This window comes from Pteropus medius, unplaced genomic scaffold (genome assembly GCF_902729225.1).
Source record: "Pteropus medius unplaced genomic scaffold, Ma_sr-lr_union100, whole genome shotgun sequence".
NCBI lineage: Eukaryota > Metazoa > Chordata > Mammalia > Chiroptera > Pteropodidae > Pteropus > Pteropus medius.
This window is the reverse complement of record NW_024351543.1, coordinates 14,036,312-14,055,453: the sequence shown is the minus strand read 5'-3', so window position 1 is coordinate 14,055,453 and position 19,142 is coordinate 14,036,312. Positions and strand designations below refer to the sequence as shown.

The 19,142-nt window shown below is 40.7% G+C and overlaps 1 protein-coding gene, 1 non-coding gene and 1 pseudogene across 2 annotated transcripts in view; 1 reads left to right on the top strand and 2 right to left on the bottom strand.

Annotated features, from left to right (window-relative positions):
* Positions 1 to 3,624: 3,624 nt before the first annotated feature.
* LOC120586786 (transmembrane protein 126A-like) lies at positions 3,625 to 4,913 on the top strand (annotated as a pseudogene).
* Positions 4,894 to 19,142, bottom strand: part of SUSD5 (sushi domain containing 5) — a 48,864-nt gene continuing 34,615 nt past the window's right edge. The window contains exon 5 of the mRNA XM_039843441.1: positions 4,894 to 6,755. Coding sequence (XP_039699375.1) covers positions 5,452 to 6,755 — 1,304 coding nt within the window. The 3' untranslated portion in view covers positions 4,894 to 5,451. The remainder of the gene's footprint in view (positions 6,756 to 19,142) is intronic.
* LOC120586909 (5S ribosomal RNA) lies at positions 8,958 to 9,076 on the bottom strand. Its single transcript, XR_005648832.1, has one exon. It is a non-coding gene; the product is annotated as a 5S ribosomal RNA (ribosomal RNA).

Below are 19,142 nucleotides of genomic sequence, written 5' to 3'. Positions count from 1 at the left end.
GGTCTGTCTTTTGAAAAAACAAACACATTTGTAAGCTTTGTAGGAGTTTCCAGACCCGCCTAAGATGCCTTGCCTGCCCTCTGACCCACCTGTATGGAGCCCAGTGGTTGCTCTGTTTGGTTTCCTCATGCCGGCCTGTCCAGAGAGGCTACCTGCCGTGGGGGCGGGAGGGGCGGTCGTCTGTCCAGCTTCGTTCTCACTCAGGTAACCCAGGTAGGGGCACCCATTAGGTAGGGTGTATCAGCTACCCCCTGCGGCCCTGTCAGTGTTCAGACTTTAACAGTGGATGGCCAAGGGGTGGTTTGTGTGTACAAATAGATTTGAAAGCGATTGTCTGAAATGTCTTAGATACCAACACATTCAGCATACTAATATCCTTCTGAGTCTTGAAACTTTCTAATTATGGCCACGAACCTGTTGTCCTCACCTCGGATCCAGGAGAAAAACAGTGGGAACGGAGACCACAAAGGCCGCCTGAGGAAAGGTTGCTTTTAGGCGTTCTTACGAAGGGAATTTAAAGAGCACAAAAATTTTATTGAGCCAAACTCAGTGGCAAACAGAAAATGATTTGTTAGATTGTCAGTGGGAAAAGGTTTATTATGACTGCTGGTGGAATAAACAGGGGCTGGTTTCTGCCAACATTTATGGAAATAATGTTTTTAAGTTTTAAATGTGAGCTGTAAACCTACGCTACTTTCGTTTTTTTTTTTTAAAAATTCAATACTTAAACTGTGGGGAGAAGGTGGATTGGTGCCAGAGAAAACATTCTCACTTAATAGTGTTTGCACATGGAACAGCAACACAGTTTGCAGCGAGGCACTGGGAAGAACCCACAACTAATCCTTCATCGCAGCTGTCCGAACTCTTGATCATCTGCCATCCCCCAAACAGCGACTTCTTTTTTCTGGTGACTCCAGGCTTGAATGACCTAGTGTGGAGAGTTTAAACTATATACAAGGGGTGAGGGGGGGCAAAAAAGGGAAGGGAACCTTAAATAAGCCTCGGCCAACGTTTTGTGCATTGGACTTCCTGTGCCTGCAGCCGGGGTAAGGCTGTTCCCCACCACGTCCCCACAGCATCTCCTCAAGAGAGAAGACACCGTGACAGCCCAGCTTCACCGTGACTTACCCTCTGCTACCCCAGAAATAAGAGTCAGAGCGGCTGTGGTTTGTCCCATAGGAGGATGCTCCTTTCTCTAGGGCAGGCACTGAGGGGCCATATCCTAACACCCAACACTGTCCCCCACCACCTAACTGGCTTGGGTGGCTTGTTGAATGAATGAGTAAATTGGCTCACTATCCTCTTGGAGCTGATAGGGTAAGATACTGGTGCCTTGTTTTACAAGAAAACAGTAGGAAGGAATTAAACAATTTGGCCAGCAGATACAAGATCAATCTTGGAGTCTTACTGCCCATTTAGGGTGGTGGTCAGTAGGTCAAACTATAAACATTGCTGGTGTCTTTTCCACACCTCCCCTCCTTGAGTTAGGGCAGTGTGTACAATCTCACTCTCATGGGAAATTAGAACTTGGAAAATCGTTGACAACAAAGATTTTTTTTTAAAAATCACATTAAATGTTTTATTTTGCTTATTCTTTACTGTTTTCTTTCTCTATCCACTGGATGAGGCTGTCTTAATCATACCCAGTCGATCTAGGATGGATGTTATAATTAGCTCTGTTTTCTCAGGTCCCTGCGATTTCTGCCATTCATCTGGCAAAGCAGAATCCTTACCCCAAAGACTCTCAGATCTCACACAGCAGGGTGGTCCTTGCTGGTCGTGAGTAGACGGAGGGCCTTTCAGGACACAGACGCTCTTTCCTCTCCCAAGGAAGGTTTTTTTCAGAGATCTGGGATCCCATTAGGGAACACATTTGGAACCCAGAGCTGGCGTTAGAGCTGATGAGTTGGTCCCTCGCTGCCAACGTCTGAAAAGTGACGGAAAATTTACTGTTTCAAATGAGGGCCTAAAACATCGTCAGGCCTGACTGCCCACAGCCACCATGCTCCGTGCCTATCACTAAAAGGCAAGTGATGAGGAAGGGGAAAGAGCAGGAGGAGGTAGGTAGACAGAAAGAGGAACTAGCCAGTACAAAAAGAGACTGACGGCAGGAAGAGTTCAAACATCAGCTACTTGAAAGAGAGGTGGAGGACACAGATTTTGTTGATGTCAAGCCCAGGAATTGTCGAGGATACAGTGGAAAAGTCTGGACTGAGGAGGAGTGGCAATGTCTAGAGTAAGAGTGTGTGCGTTGACAGATGTCTTGGGTCTGGACCCCCTGAGGCAAAGCCTTGTGCATGTGATGAGTGATCTCTGGTTGGGTGAGGGAGGCGGGGGAGGGTGGAGGGGGCAGAAGCTTCATAGACTTCCCTGGAATCCTGCTGCAGGGCGTAACATGGCTGAGAGTCAGGCTTAGAGGGGGCAGTCTCAGACACCGCAAGTATTAAGACATCATTTTCAAGATTACTAGACAATCCTTTTTTAGAAAGCCATTATGAGGTAACCTAGATATAAAATACATTAAGCGACTGTTCAGGGGAAATAATTATTTATTGAAAATATCTCAGAAGCTTTGTGTTAACAGACCCCTCCTCCAATTTTCATGAGCCTTAAACATTTGCTAGTCTCAAAAGACACATAATTACATACAATTTAAGTTTACAGTGTTTTAATCATTCCCTTTCTACATACATTTTTAGATCCTATGACATTAATTTAGATGACACCAAATCAATGAAAACTTAAAAAACTTATGTGTTGGGTTTATTTTTCAGTTCATGTCTACAAAATAATACATTTACATGTATTGACATATTTGTAATAAATTTATTAATATATTTGTATTAATATTACCTGTTTGGAGTTTGGTATTAAGTCAGTGTTCTTGGGTTATTACATAATAGCTGGACAACATGATCTCAACGTTGAGACGGAGGTTATTTTATGTAGTTAAAAATAGAAAAGTTATCTTGTAATAGATTAGAAAAGAATCTAATTTATAAATATATACAGTCTCTGGCTTTTATTCTCTTGTGTTTTGCTTTGGCTCCATGCAGAAAGCACTTCATTTTTGTGGTTCTGGATTTCATCTTACACATAGGTGTCCCATTTGGTACATTCAGGCCTTTATTTTACTCAATAGTGGGGACTTCGATTTTGCTGTACTGTCTTTATAGCTACTTAGACTATTATTTTTCCAAAGCTTGCACTGAAAAGAGGTGGCAGGGTGGAAAATATGTTGCAAGAATTCTTTTTGTTCCCTAGGTAAAAACACCACCAACAGTTTTTTGTTTGTAAAGATCAGGATCTCTCTCACGACACAGCAAAACTCTTAGACTCTTACAGTCTCAAAATAAACGTATGGCCTTCGATCACTTTTTTGCTCCTGAAAATGATTTCTAAGAAGGTGATTCATATAAAAATATGATGTTTTGTTTCTGTGCCAATACATAGGAGACCGTTAGAGATAGTATTTCAGCAGCTTCCAACGCTGTCTCAGTTGCACAGTGGCTTCTATGCAAGACCAACCACAGGTGTTACTCATCTCTGGGCCTCTAAAGCTCCAGCAGGGCTCAAAGCTCAAACATCACAGAGCGGCTGAGGAAGACGGGAGAGAGCATCAACTGCTGGGAGGAGAATAAGGCTCAAGATGGAAAATCGTGAACCAGATGATACTGTCAAGGAAAGCCAACTTTTATATAACATAATCAGAAAAATTAACCAACTTCCAGAAGCAGAAAAGGATCTATTTGAACATGGATCAACATACGTTGTACTTAATGCTGCTCTCTGTGGGCTAAGAGCAGTCTTTTTCAGCTCATTTTAAATGATACACATGCTCTTGCAGCTGTAGGCTTACCAATGGCAGTGATCCCATTTTCGACAGCGAATGTATCTTACAAAGTTTTTTTTTTTTTTTAAGTTTACCACTGAATACAGGTATTCCTCAGCCCTGCTACCAGAGAAAGAAAATATTATAAGGTACTGGATCAGAATTTCTAAGCCTGTCTTTAGAAAGCTGTTATTTCCCATTTTGTTCCAGACTGGGTTTGCTGCATACCTTGATTTTAGACAATAGAAACTACTTATAAAGGCTCTTCAGTTGCCTGCCTTAGAAATTCAGTAATTGTTAAGTAAAGGTGTACACAAAAATAAAACTGTAAAAAAGAACAACTCATTTTATCATAAACTTGAGTGTGCGTTAGAATCACCTGGAGGGCTAGTCACAACACAGAGAGCTAGGCCCCAACCCCAGAGTTTCTGCTTTGTGACTCTGGGGTGGCACCAGAGAACGTGCAGCTCCAGCAAGCTCCCAGGTGCTGTTGATACCTCTGGTCTGAGGACTATACTTTGAGAATCACTGTCCTAAACAGGACTTGCTGAGCCACCGTAAGATGACCTAGATGCTATGAAATGGGTGGCTCAACGACCAGAAGAATTCATCCTGGACTCATGCTATTTCCACAGAACTCACAATTGCCACAAAGAATCGATGGACACCATTTCATATTCCTTTTTAGTTCCTGTGCGTCTCCATCAAGTAAGCACCCGTACCTGTTATCCTAGTCCTCGGCCCTCTTAAAATATCTTTTTCCTTCCATGTCACTCCCTCTTACTGGAGTTCGGAGAAATGGTTACTCCTGAGAGAGGAAACCAAGGACTGAGTTCTGTTAGTTTTGGCAAAAGTTCTAAGACGTTCATGGGTACAGACTAGTTGAGGGCAACTAGGCCACTGCTTCCGAGAGGAGATGGTGCTTACCGGTACAAAGATAATTTGGTTTTTAAAAATACAATGGGCAGTCCCACAGAATGGAGGGAACAGAAGTGGATGTGTCTGGTCATTCCTCACTCCCCACTCCTAACAAGTGTTAGTCTTACATTCTCCCCAATATCAATAAACAATTAAAAAGAAATCTCAAAGCTTCTAGACTGTGTCATGGTTCTTAGTTCACTTGCCTCCAGTGAGATCACAACATTAAAAGGAAATAACCCATTATTCTTCTATATCCCACTCCCAACAATTAAATATCTATATCCTAAATATCACTGCTCTCAAATGCTCCGTTGATCACACCTATTTCAAAAATTTCAGGTCACGAAATCAGTCATTTTATTTCTTAAGAAAGGAAAAGAAGGTAATAGTATGATGAAGCAAGAGGTGAGTTTTGACCTCATGGTGGAATTAGGGCCCAAGCACAGGTCTGAGAATAGTGCAATTCATTCCAGAGCAGATGGCTGAGGAGATGTTGACATGTGCGATGATGCCACCGAAGCCTTCCTGCCAGGTGCCTTCAGAAATACTTCTCAGCCTATATAGCAAAGACCTGAGGAAAAACATGAGCTCTGTTCCACCTGTTTCATGCTTTAGTGAATTATCAGTATTTACCAATGTATTGTGTCACTGTTTATTTTCCTCCCAAGTGGCTTTGGGAGAGCCCACTCTGAAGATGGCTAGACCTTCTCCATCTCAATCTGCTGGTGATAGTGCCGAGCTTGCCGCTGGCCAACGTTCAGCTTGTACACGGAGCTCTTGTGCTGGCACTTGCGGTAGCCCCACACTGCCCCTACACCTGCCAGGAGCAGCAGCAGGCACAGGACGGTGACGACGGTGGCAATGATGGGGCCTCTGCTGAGACTAGGACACTCGTCCCCTACACAGGGCTCCAAGGTTGAGAGAAGCTCCTCACTTGCACCTGGACCAGGGCCTTCCTGTCCCAAGAAGTCATCGGACAGCAGGTATGGGAAGTTATCCTGGACCTCGGGAGCAGTGGCTTCCACTGGAGTCTGGGTGGCTGCCACGAGGGTTGAGGGACCGTGGTTAGGCACCTTTGGGACAGTAGTTGTTACTGTCGCTATGGGAGAGCTTGTGGGTTCATCGGGTAGGGTGGCCATGGAAGACTTCTCTGGGGCAAATCTCCAAGGAACAGTTGACTGGTACCTGGTCAAGTCCCCATCCGCCATGCTGGGACCCTCAGTTTCAGACACACTCTTGGGTCTGAAAGCCAAAGCTTCTACATCGAGTGTTTGAGATGGAAGAACTGAAGTATGGGTCGTGTCCTCACTTGGTGTGAGGGTGGAGCTCCTGGGCTTCTTAACTTCCACAAGAACAGGCTGATGAGGGGTAAACAGAACACATTCCTCCAGCCCTACTGACCCATCTCCCCTGTCCCCATCTTCCTCCTCTTCTGCCTCTTCTGTCTCTATCTTCTTCCAAGCTCCATCGGTCACAGGGTAGCCATCTAACCAGGACCCATCGCTGCTACTCACCATTGGGTCCCCCGCCTTGCTGTCATTCTTGCCCATATGTGGCCCCGAGGGACCATCAGTGCTGCCATAGATCCCCTTGGTTTCGGGTTCACCTGGGGCCGTTGTTATGCCACTGTGGTTGTCTCCAGCAGGAAACTGCTTTTTGGTGTGGTCGTCCATCTCTTTTTCTAACTCGAGCTTGTGGAAGGTCGCAGCAGGAAGCCAGAACAAGTATTTCTGGTTTAGTATCCATCCTGGTAGGTCTGTGGGGACACTGCTCCCAGCGTGGGGCAAGCCTGTGGTTGGCACGAAGGCGGTATCCTGGGCTGTGTCTTCTCTTCCCGCAGAAACAGAGACCAGATGGTCCTGTTTCGGAGTTTCCTCAGAGGCCTCTCCCTGACCCCTGTCCTCCTCTGCCTCTGTTCGGGAATCTTCCATGATCTCTCTGAAGGACACTGATCTGTCATCAGGGAAATTATCTTCATAGTCAATATGTGCCTCAGCCTCATCTGAAAGGAAAGAGGGGAAAACCTCATTAGGTCCAAGGTCACAGAGCCAGTGTATAGAACACAAGAAAGGGGAACAAAAGCGTAAGGACTGGAACAGATGAACTAAAACTGTCATTCACAGATGCTATGATTATGTAGCACAGATAAACCCAAAGCATTTACATATAAAAATTTATAATTAACATGGGAGTTATCAAGGATGCTAGGTCAACAGCCAGTATAAAATATCAATTGTATTTCAATATACAAGCAATAAACAAAATAAAAATTTATAGGGATGCCATTTGTCATAGCTTAAAAAAAAATCAAACACCTAGGAATAAATCTAATAAAAGATATGCACGATTTCTACATGGAATGGTACAAAATATTTGAGAAAAATTAAAGGAGGTCTAAATAAATGAAGGGATATACCATGTTCTTGTAATGGAAGGCTCAAAACTGTTAAGTTGTCAATTCTGTTCGAATTGATCTATCTAGATTTAATACAATCCTAATAAAAATCTGAGTCATTGAGAAGCTAATGCTAAAATTTACGGAAATGCAAAGGGCTTAGAATGGACAAGGGAATCTTGGAAAAGAAGAAAAAAGCTGGAGGAGGTACACTATAAGATTTCACGATTTACTATAAAACTGGAGTACTTTTTTAAGATCGTGGTATTGGCACAAGAATTGATAACAGGATTACATTAACATTATGAACTTCTGTCATTGTGTCATGAAGAGTTAAAATGCAAGTCACAGAGAGTTGGAGAGATTTGCAACACATATAACCTCCAAAGGGTTTGTATCCAGAATTTGTAAAGAACTCTTACAAATCTATAATAAATAGGCAGACAAACCATAGCAAATTTGGTGAGATACTTGAATTGGCACATCGCGAAAAAGAAATCTAGTCACTAAATGTGTAAAAATGCTCAACGTCACTAGTAATAGAGAAATGCTAATTACAGCCACAATGAGATATCATTAAATAGTACCAGAACGGCTAAAGTTAAGACGACTGACAATATTTACTGATAACAAGGATGTGCAGCTCTACTGGTGGAAACGTGAACCGAAAGGACCATCACGAAGAGCTGTCTGGGCATCGCTGCTAAAAGTGCTCATACACATGCTCCAAGACACAGCAATTCCACGACTAAATACATACTCGACAGTAATGCGTACACGCGGGTAACGAAAGACAAGCACAAGAATGTTCATAATAACCCAAACATGAAAACGATCCGAACGTCCACTAGCTGCAGAACTCACACATACACTGTGGTACATTCATACAGCGACAATCTGCACATCAATGAAAATGAACCAACAGCTGCTTCCCACAAGGACGTAGAGGAATCTCGCAGCCATAGTGTTGAACAAAAGAAGTCAGGCACAAAAGAACACATTCTGTGTGATTCTATTTACATAAAGTTCAAAAACAGGCAAAACTAACCTATGATGTGGAAAGTCAGGATGGTGGTTCTACGTGGACAGTCTGGGCATAAGCGAGACTTCGGGGTTACTGGCAACGTTCTACTTCTTGACCTTCGTGGTGGCTAAAATTCCTCGTTTATTCTCCGATAATTTATTGATCATTCCCTTATGATTTGTATGTATGTTATAATTAAGTAAAAATGTATCTTTTAAAACACTGATTTGCTCTTTGTAAAATGTCTGAATCATGAGATTATGCTGTGAAGTTTCTGAATCCAGCTCAGTAGGATGAACACAGGCCCCATGGTTAGGAGGCCAGAATCTCAGGACAGCAGGCCAAGAAGGCTCAAGAAGCTGGCTGGGCTTTCTCCATTCTCAGTAGTCTGTAAAAGTCGAGTCCTACTGGGAGACATACTTATCTATTACAACAGAAAGACTCCCTATGATATTGTGATATAATAAGAAATATATAGTTAGTCTTTGCCCCTGGTTCCTGGCATAGAGCTTCTAAAACTCTTGGAATTTCCTGAGTGACAAGGGTGATAGGAACATCTTCTGTTATTCATAACAAGCTCCTTTGACCATATCCTAGTTTATGTTAATAAGGTGACTCTCAGGTGGGCCTTCGGGTAGCTTTAGGATGTGGGGTTGATTGCTGGAGAAACCAACCCCATCTTTTTTATTTTTATTTATTTATTTTTTTAGGCAAGGCAACCCTTGGTTGACCTCACAGATTGCAAGAACCTTGTCAGCTTACAATCCCTTATTTTTTATTTTTTATGCCTACAGCACCTGGTCTTCCTAGGTGGTCTCCCATCCAAGTACTAACCAGGCCCGACCCTGCTTAGCTTCCGAGATCAGATGGGATCGGTCTTGTTCAGGGTGGCATGGCCATAGACACCAACCACATCTTGATAAGAGAGATGGAACTTTCAGCCCCACTCCCCAACCTCCTGGGAGGGGAAGAGCTGGAGACTGAGTTCATTACCAATGGCCATGATTTGATCAATCATGCCTATGTAATGAAAGTTCCATAGAAACCCATAAACTACAGGGTTGGGAGAACTTCCAGGTTGGTCCTGTAGGGCATCCAAGTACCCAGAATTTACAGGGATAGAAGCTCCTGCCTGTGCTCAGGATCCTTCTAGACCTCTCCCTATGTACCTCTTCACCTGGCTTTTCACCTGTATCCTTTATAATACACTAGTAAATGTAAGTAAAATGTTTTCCTGATTTCTGTCTTTCTAGCAAATCATTGAGCCTGAGGCAAGGTCATGAGAACACCCAGTTTAGAGCCAGCTGGTCAGTAGTCCAGGAATCCTGGGACTTGTGACTGGTGTCTGAAGTGGGGGGCAGTCTTGTGGGACAGAGCTTTTAACCCATGAGGTTGGCACTAAGTCTAAGTAGTTAATATTAGAATTCAGCTGAATTGTAGAACACCCAGCTCCTGTCTGGAGACTTGGAGAACTGGTTGTTGGTGTGAACCATCCCCGCCCCCGCCCAAAGCAGCCCCAGCCCCCATACACACACATTTGGTGTCAGAAGTGCCTATGGGCAGAAACAGATCTAAGTTTTTCCCCACTTCGCTCTGCACCTTGGAAAGCATGCAAAGTAAATCTCCAGAGTCAAGGTCTAACATGGATGGACCAAGAGGGTATTATGCTACATGAAATAAGTCAGACAGAGAAAGACAAATACCATATGACCTCACTATATTTGAAATCTAAAGAACAAAATAAATGAACAAACAAAACAGAAACGAACTCGTAGATATAGATGGTTGCCCACTGGGAGGGGAGTTGGGGGGCTGGAGGAAAAAGGGGAAGGGATTAAGAAGTACAAATTGGTAGTTACAAAATAGATTTGGGTATTTAAGCACAGCATAGGGAATATAGTTGATAATATTGTAACAGCTATGTATGATGCCCAGAGGGTATAGACTTATCAGAGAATCACTTCATAAACTATATAAAGGTCTTCCCACCATGCTGTACCTCTGAATCTAATATAAAATAATACTGAATGTCAACCATAATTGAAAACAAAGCCAAAAACAAAAAACAAAGTTAAAAAATATATGGTTAGATTGTTTGCTTGATGTGTATGTATTGACTAGTTATGGTAAATTGATTGCGAAAATGGCCACAATTCTCCACTCTCCTCTAAGTCCTTTTTATTATTTTTTTTATTAAGGTTATTGGGGTAACATTAGTTAATACAATTATATAATTTTAAGGTGTATATTATAATTTCACATCTGTATATTCTACTGGTTTACCACCTAAAGTCCAGTTTCCTTCAGCTACCATATATTTGATCCCCTATATCCACTTCACCCTCTCCCTACCCTCCTATATTTGACCCCCTTTACCCCGTCTATCTCCCCCCACCTCCCCCATCCCCGGCTCTTTAGTAACCACTATTCTATAGTCCATGTCCATGAGTCTCTGTTTGTCCTGTTCATTTGGTGCTTTCAGGTTTATATCCCACATATAAGTGATATCATGTGATTTGCAACTTTTTCTGTCTGGCTTATTTTGCTTAGTATGATTATTTCAAGGTCCATCCATGTTGAAGTATTTCATCTCTTCTTATGGCTGAGCAGTATTCCATTGTATATATGTACCACAGCTTCTTTAGTCAACCATCTGTCTGTCATAGGACACTTCGGTTGCTTCCATGTCCCGGCCACAGCGAATAATGCTGCTATGAACATCAGTGTGCAAATATCTTTACGGATATGAGTTTTCAAGTCTTTGGGGTAAATACCCAGTAGAGGGATTGCTGGATCATATTGTAGATCAAACCTCCATACTGTTTTCCATAGTGACTGTACCAATTTGCAGTCCCACCAGCAGTGTATGAGGGTTCCTTTTTCTCCGCATCCTCTCCAACATTTGTTATTACTTGTGCTGTTGCTTATAGCTATTCTAACAGGTGTGAGATGGTATCTCATTGTGGTTTTGATTTGCTTTTCCCTAATAGCTAGTGATGTTGAGCATCTTTTCATATGTTTGTTGGCCATTTGTATGTCCTCTAGGGAGAAGTCTGTTGAGGTCCTCTGCCCATTTTTTGATCGAATCGTTTGTTTTTTTATTGTTGTTATTGAGTTGTATGAGTTCTTTGTATATTTTGGATATTACGCCCTTATCAGAGGCATTGCTTGCAAATATATTTTCCCATTCGGATGGTTGTCTTTTTACCTTGTTGATGGTTTCTTTTGCTGAGCAGAAGCTTTTTAGTTTGATGTAGTTTCATTCATTTACTTTAGCTTTTACTTCCCTTGCCTTTGAGGTCAAATTCATAAAATCCTCTTTAAGTCCCAGGTCCTTGAGTTTAGTTCCTATGTTTTCTTCTAGGTATTTTATTGTTTCAGGTCTTATATTCAGGTAAGTTAAGTCCTTTTGTAATGGGATCATGTATCTCCTCCCTTCAAGAAGTGGTGTCTGTTTTTCCATCTCTCAAATCTGGGCTGCCTTGTCTCTGGCTTTGACCCACAGAATACAGTGAAAGGCTTGCATGCTTTCCTCTCCCTCTTCTCCCTGCCCCCCGCCAGAACCCACCAGCTACCATGTGAACAAGCCCAAGACAGCCTGCTGAAGGATGATAGACTGTACAGAAAAGAAGCAAACTGTCCCAACTGAGGTCATCCTAAACTAGCCAGCTGCAGTCAGTGTGGGAGCTGATGGCATTCACCCACATAAGCCCCGTCAAGACCAGAAGAATGGATCCAGCTGAGCCCAGCCCAAACTGCTAGCACAAAGAATTGGAGCAAATGAATGACTTGTTTTATAGCATTAAGTTTTTTTGGGAGAAAGCTAACTGATATACCAGCAATGAGCTGCAGGGACCAAGGCACATTATCCCTAGAGTGGAATAGCGCCCAGCCCACTGTAGGTAATCTTGAAGGAAGGAAGGAATAAATGGCAGTGGGAGGAAAAAAGAAATCTGCAATAGCTCAGACCCCAAGAATCTCCTCATCCTTGCCTCATTATCGCTCAAAGCTAAGATCTATTTCCAGGAGCACAGCGCCCCAACACACAACAGGACTACAGGCTTGTTTCCAAATTATGAAGAATGAATCCTTATCATCATAATCTCTTTTAACACCCCGAAAACCCTCTGAAAAGGATGCCATCGTTGAAGGACGTGCTGGTGAGCAAATTAGTCCACAGTCTGGCCCATGAGAGCATCTATTCTCTTCCCAGCCTCTCCTTGGTGCCCCCACTCCTATCAATTTAAAAGGGCACCTTAGAAGAAGCCCCCAACCCCCGCCATTGCTAGTCGACTCATCAGAATGAGGCAAGAAAGTGATTCCTCTCCATCAAAATTTAGTCTTAATTCAAAGAAACTTGGCATTCTACACATATGATAGGTCACTTGTGCCCCAAATCTGTCTTATTCATTTTTTTAACTAAAAAACAAAAACATAGTATTCTATGGCATTGCAGAAGAAATTATTATTTTTGCAAAACAATATACATTTGCCAGTTGTCTCCCAGAGGTTCTGCTCTTGAGGATGAATACGACTGTGTTCTCAGCTAGAACACAGTCCCTTTTCATGATGCAGAAAGACAGGAAGCAGGTCTCTTCAAGACCATTTTTCCTTAAGAAGCGTTCACCCACTCGAAATCACAGGCTATTAACTCACGCGTGATCTGCGATGGAAGCTGTCACGACCCGTAATTTCCCTAGTGGGTATTTGTTGCCTCACGGCAGCCCCAAGACACCAAACTGTCAAGAGCCCACCAATGGTTCTGTTTGATTCCATGGAACTTTTGTCATTTCTGGTTAAAGTCTGACACTGCATTCATTTTCTTTCAGGTCTCCAACTGTAGCTCATTGACCGTTGGGTGTAAATATGCTAAAAGAACAAACATTTGCAGAGTTTTGCCAAAGGGAAAGCTGGCGGGGAGCCCACATCAAGGTGGGCAGGGGAGTAGGAGAGCTCCTTCAACTCTTCTCACAGACCACAGTCTTACAACCGCAAGCACATGCCAAGACTGATATAGCCCACAGGTTAATGGAATTCTACCCAAATAACCTACAGCAAAAACGAAGTGTAAGTGGGGGATGCTGAAAGTCTTCCAGTGTTTCAGAGTATTCGGTGCCTTGACATGTCCTTATTACCTCTGCTCTGGCTTCTTCCCTGTCTCTTCTCCCCACATCCCATTTCCACTTCTATTAGCTCCAATGCTGCCTGTTTCTTTGTTCTTGCTCCTCTGTCTGCCCCTCCCTTTGCTCCTCACTTTCTTCTAGCTATCACTTCCATTCTACGCCACTTGCATGGGTTATTGAAGGCAGAAGCAAAAATCTCCTTATCGTCAAGGTAGCTTATAGACCACACTTAAAAATATCTAAGTGTTCCAGTCGGCACTGTATCACATTTTCTTTCCCTAATACCTATCAAAATGAGACAACCCCACAACAAATTAAAAAAAAAAATTCTCTCACACACACACCACATACACATATAACGAGGCTTGTTAAATATTAATTTTTTAAAAATGAGAAAACTATACTAAAAATCAGAGGAAAAAAATTACCAACAACAATCATGCATGGAGAAGGGCATAATACACTGCAACAAATTTCAAAAACTAGTTAACAAGAGAGAAAACAGAAGATTCTGGAGCAGAGAGAAGAAGGGCAGTATGGTTCAGCTCCTAACCCATCCTCACCCTTCAAAAATTGTACTGGGGAGTCAATAAATCCCGAGAGAAGCAAAGTGGGTGGAGAGAAACAGCCCAGTAGCCAGTAGGGCTGATTCTTCTTGACGGACTCCAAAAATGCCAGGACTTCTCAAAATGCAGGTGAGGTAAACCTTGACACAGAACATGTAACAACATTTCTGAATTGAAAGCAGAGCCTAGATATGTTAAAACAGACAGATAAACAAACAAAAGCAAAACTACATACACCACTTCAGTTGAGTTGTCCCTTTCCCACTACCATTCCCTCTCTTGGATGAAAGGCAGATGCATGTAAAAGGCAAAGAACCTAACTTAGAAGAAATAATAATTCATGAAACAGAATGAATTCCTTACAATTGCTTCACATTACAGAACTTAATAAGAAAGTGAATGCAATAAGAGAAAAACTCAAAGGCGAAGTGATAAAATAACAGAATGTTATGAAAAGGGTGAATCGAAGTGATAACCAATGTAACATCAGGACAGAACTAAAAAAATAAATTAGAAACTTCAAGGAACAAAATAGACCAAGAAATTTACAAAACTGAGAAAAACACAGGAAGACACATATTCAAGAGTCACTGCAAACATCAAGCAGAATAAATTCATAGAAAATTACACGTAGGTGTACCAAATGAAAACTGCTAAAACGCAAAGGCAGAAAAATTTTAAAGCAATACGCAAAGCAGATGTATAACTTTCAAAAGAGCAAAAATAGAACTGAGAGCTGACAAAAGAAACAATGAAAGCCAGAAGACAATGTGATACCTTCAAAGCATTAGAAAAGAATTGCTAACCTAGAATTCTTACTCTGTGAAGATTTCCTCAATGAAACCTCAGAGATCCAGGGAGAAAAGAACAATGAAACAGGTAAGTAAAAGGGAGGAGGGCAAGTCTAAGTGAGTATTGACTACATACAACAAGTACACACACACACACACACACACACACACACACAATTATTCAAAACACTTGACAACAACAGAGAAATTGGGAGGAGGTAAATGGAGTCAAAATATTTAGTCAAAATATTTAAGGTATTTAAATTGTCCAGGAAATGGTAAAAAGCATTAATTTATATTAGACTTTGGTAAGTCAAGGGTACTTGTTAAGATTTCTAGAGTAACCACTGAGAGTAAAAGACTGTATTAGAATGTAATAGAGGAGGTAAACGTAATAATTTTAAAAATGCTTAATCATTCCAAAAGGACACAGGAAAGCAGAGAATAAAGAACAAAGAACATATGGGACAGAGAGAAAACAAGTAAAATGACAGTAATTTTAAACTCAAATCTATTGATGATTAAATGTAAAATAGATTGATGCTCTAGTTATACGATGCTTATAAGAGATATACTTTAAATAAATGTCTATGGAGAAGTTGAAAGTAAAAGAATGAAAAATATATATATGTCATTTAAAGACTAACTAGCAAAGAAGACTTTAGGGCAAAAAACATTATTAGAGATAAAGAGGGGTATTTCATAAAGTTAAGTATTATAATTTACCAGGAAGACATTAAATTCTAAATCTATATGTACTTAACATAGCTTCAAAATATACAAATCTAAAATATATGAACTAAAAGGAGAAACAGATATATCCATGATCATAAAGAAATGTTTTACACCTCTCTACTATTAACAATTAGAATAAGTAGACAAAAGGTAAGAATATATATCTGAAACACATGCTTAATTAATAAATTTGACCTACTTGACATATATGGACCACATCCAACAACTGTAGAATAAACATTCTTTTTCAAATGCACATAGAATACTTTCACAAAAACTGACCATAAAAGAAATGTCAATAAATTTTAAAGAACTGAATCATACTTATGTTCTCTAGTAAAAGTAACTTAGACAAAAAATTACTAGGAAATTCCCAAATATATGATTACATGAAACATTTCTAAATAACTCACAGGTCAAAGGAGAAATTACAGTGGAAATTAAAAAACATTCTAACTGAATGATAACGAAAATATGACATATGAAAACTTGTCGGAAGCTATGCTCATGGGAAGTTATAGCTTTACAAACCTAGGTTAGAAAAGAAGAAAGGCTGAAAATCACATCGATCTCAGGAAGCTGGGAGAGGAAGAGTAAGATAAACACAAAAGAAAGTATAGGAAGTGGATTTTTTAAAAAAGCAGAAATTAATAAAATAAAAAAGCATACGACAGAGGTTCAACATAGCCAAAAGTTGATTCTTTGAAAAAACACTGGTGAGTCCCTAGAAAGACTAATTAAGAAACATTTAGAGAAAACACAAATGAAAACATCAAGAATAAAAACAGACATCACTACGGAGCTTTCAGACATTAGAAAAGACGATAACAGGATTCTGTGATAAGTCTGTTTCCCAAAATTAAAAATTCTGATGAAATAAACAAATTCCTAGAAAAATATAACCGACCAAAAGTGCCACAAGAAAAAATAGAAAATTTTATACACCATTGACTCTTAATAAAATTGAATCTTATTATACATAGAAAACTCTAGGTACAAGTGGCTCTGTCAATGAATTCTATCAAATATTTAGGAGGAAATTTTAATTTTACACAAAATCTTCTGGAGAACATAAAAAGAGGAAGTACTTCCCAACTTATTTTATACATCCGGTGTAACCTTGGTACCAAAACCTGGCAAGGACATGAGAATGTAATATTGCAGACCAACCTCACTAAATGTAGATGTAAAAATCATAAATAAATGTTGACAAACTGAAACTGGCAATATATTAATATTGGTAAGCTGAGTAATTAAGCGATATATTAAAAGGATAATATATCACATCAAATTAGGTTTTTCTGAGAATTTATGATTGGTTTATTCATAAAAAAGGAGTTTTAGAAAAGCATCTGACAAAAGTCAAAAGGATAAAAACTCTTAAGAATTAGGAATATAAGGAAACTTCCTTAACCTGACTTTAAAAATATGTGAAAACTCATTTAAAAAGGAAAGGATTACTGTCGCATACTACAACATGGATGAACCTTGAGGATTATGCTAAGTGAAATAAGCCAGAAACAAAAAGAAAATACTGTATAATTCCACTTATATGAGGTACCTAGAGTAGTCAAATTCACAGAAATAGAAAGTAGAATGATGGTCACCAAAGGCTGGGGTAAAGGAGCGAGGGGAGCTGTTGTTTAATGGGTACAGAGTTTCAGTTTTGCAAGATGAAAATGTTCTAGAGTTCTGTTTCACAGCAATGGGAATATGAACTGTACACTTAGAAATGTTTAAGATGGTAAATTTTGTCATGTGATTTTTACTACAATTTTTTTAAAAAAAGGAATGGATTAATAAATTAGACTACATTAAAATTCTGTTAATCAATATACCATGAAGAAAATAAAAAGGCAACTTATCTAGCAGAAGATATTTGTAACATATATATATAAAACCTCAAAAGTTCTGGTATCTAGAATAATATAAAGAACTCTTACAAATCAATACAAAATAAATGGACAATCCAGTACAAAATGGGAAGAGGGTTAATAAGCATTTCACAAATGAGATTTTCAAGTAGCCAATAAACATACAATAAGGTGCTCAAAACCGTTAACAACAGGGGCAATTCAAATTAACTGATATTGCAACCCATACATCTGAATGCTAAAAATTAAGAAGACTGACAATACCAGTGGTTGGTGAGGACGTGGGCTCCTGGAACTTCATAAACTTCTGGTGGGAGTGTAAATTGTACAACCATTTTGAAAACTGAGTAGGCGTTTTCTATTAAAGTTAAACATATACACACCCTGTGACTGAGCAGTTGGACTCCTAGGCGTATACATAAGAAGGATGGGTGCAACATGGGCACCAAAAGATCTGTACAAGAATGTTCTTAAAATAGCACCAAACTTGAAACGACAAAAATGTCATCCATAGTAAAACAGAATACTCCACAACAAAGAAAAAGAACAAACTACAGCTTCGTGGAACAACATGAATAGGTCCCATAGGCATAATGTTTGGCAAAATAAGCCATACACATGAGTCCACACTCACTGGAACTATGGGAGCAGTATTCAGCCATGTCGGCAGTGACCCTGCACTAGGCATTCACCCTGTTCTCACTAGACAACCTGCCCAGCTCCTCCCAGGCCGGAAACTGGGAACAAGGACAAGTCCTCTCTGCCGCTGTATTCCCAGCATGCAGCATGGTGCTTGGCACATAGATGACACCTCATAATTGTGTGTTAAATGAATGAGTGAAGAGGTGAATATGTGAGTGGCGGAGGCCCGTTTTGATAAAGCTCGATTCAGTCCACCAGTCAGGGCATCGTTTGCTTCATGACGAAAATAGTAAAGCAACAAAGAATAGTAAAGGCTCCCTTAGTTCCAGTACTGAACATAATTAATGTCTGCTAAATTCCTTCTCCCATGTAACCCACCCCATGAGCTTAAATGTCATGGAGTCAAAAGGTTACTGGAATTAGTAGCTAATGGATGGACACGGGGATAGGGAACATGGCATAGGGAATGCAGTTAGCATTAATACGTTGGCTAGGTGGAGGGTCAGGGGAGGGAGGGAGCATTTGGGGGGATCGTTTTATGAACTATATAGATGTCTAACCAATGTACTGTATACTTGACACTTATTAAAATTAAAAAATAATAATAAAAGAAAAAAGAAAAAAAAATGTTCCTGGACTATGGGCAAGACATGAGCCAAGGTTTCTGCCCCCAGACCTTCTCATGCAGGAAACATTGGCCTAATGTATAAATTTGGAGCTGAGGATATGAGAAAGTTCAGCCCACTGGCTATGGGCAGGCCTGCCTTGACCTGGCCTCTTACGGTCAGTCTGAGCTGTGCGTGTGTGTGTGATATCTGGAGGTTCTGCCTCCAGAACTCCCTGACTTAGAGCATCTCTGGACAGCAGTACAGGGCCTTAAGCCAAGCTCTTCCTGTCTCCCCAGGTTCGCAGGTCAAGGTTCTGGCTCAGAAACAGGTTCTCACTATGTCACAGTTTTCCCAAAACCTCCGATGAAGACAAGGACATCAACTGTTTACAAATAGTCTAGTCATGAAAGTGTCCCAAGCCTGTTTTCCTCCTTGTGAGTGACAATGTTAGTTTGTTATTCACTGAATTTCAACCAAAAATCAAATTCTGCCCACCAGATGGAGAAGCCCAGCTCTTTGCTATTTCTCTCACCTTCCCTCTGCCTTCTTGGGTCCACACTTTCCCTAATCATCCAGCCATCCTTTCAGCCATCTCCCCTCCCCTACGCCCTCCCAGAAACCTGTGCTAACA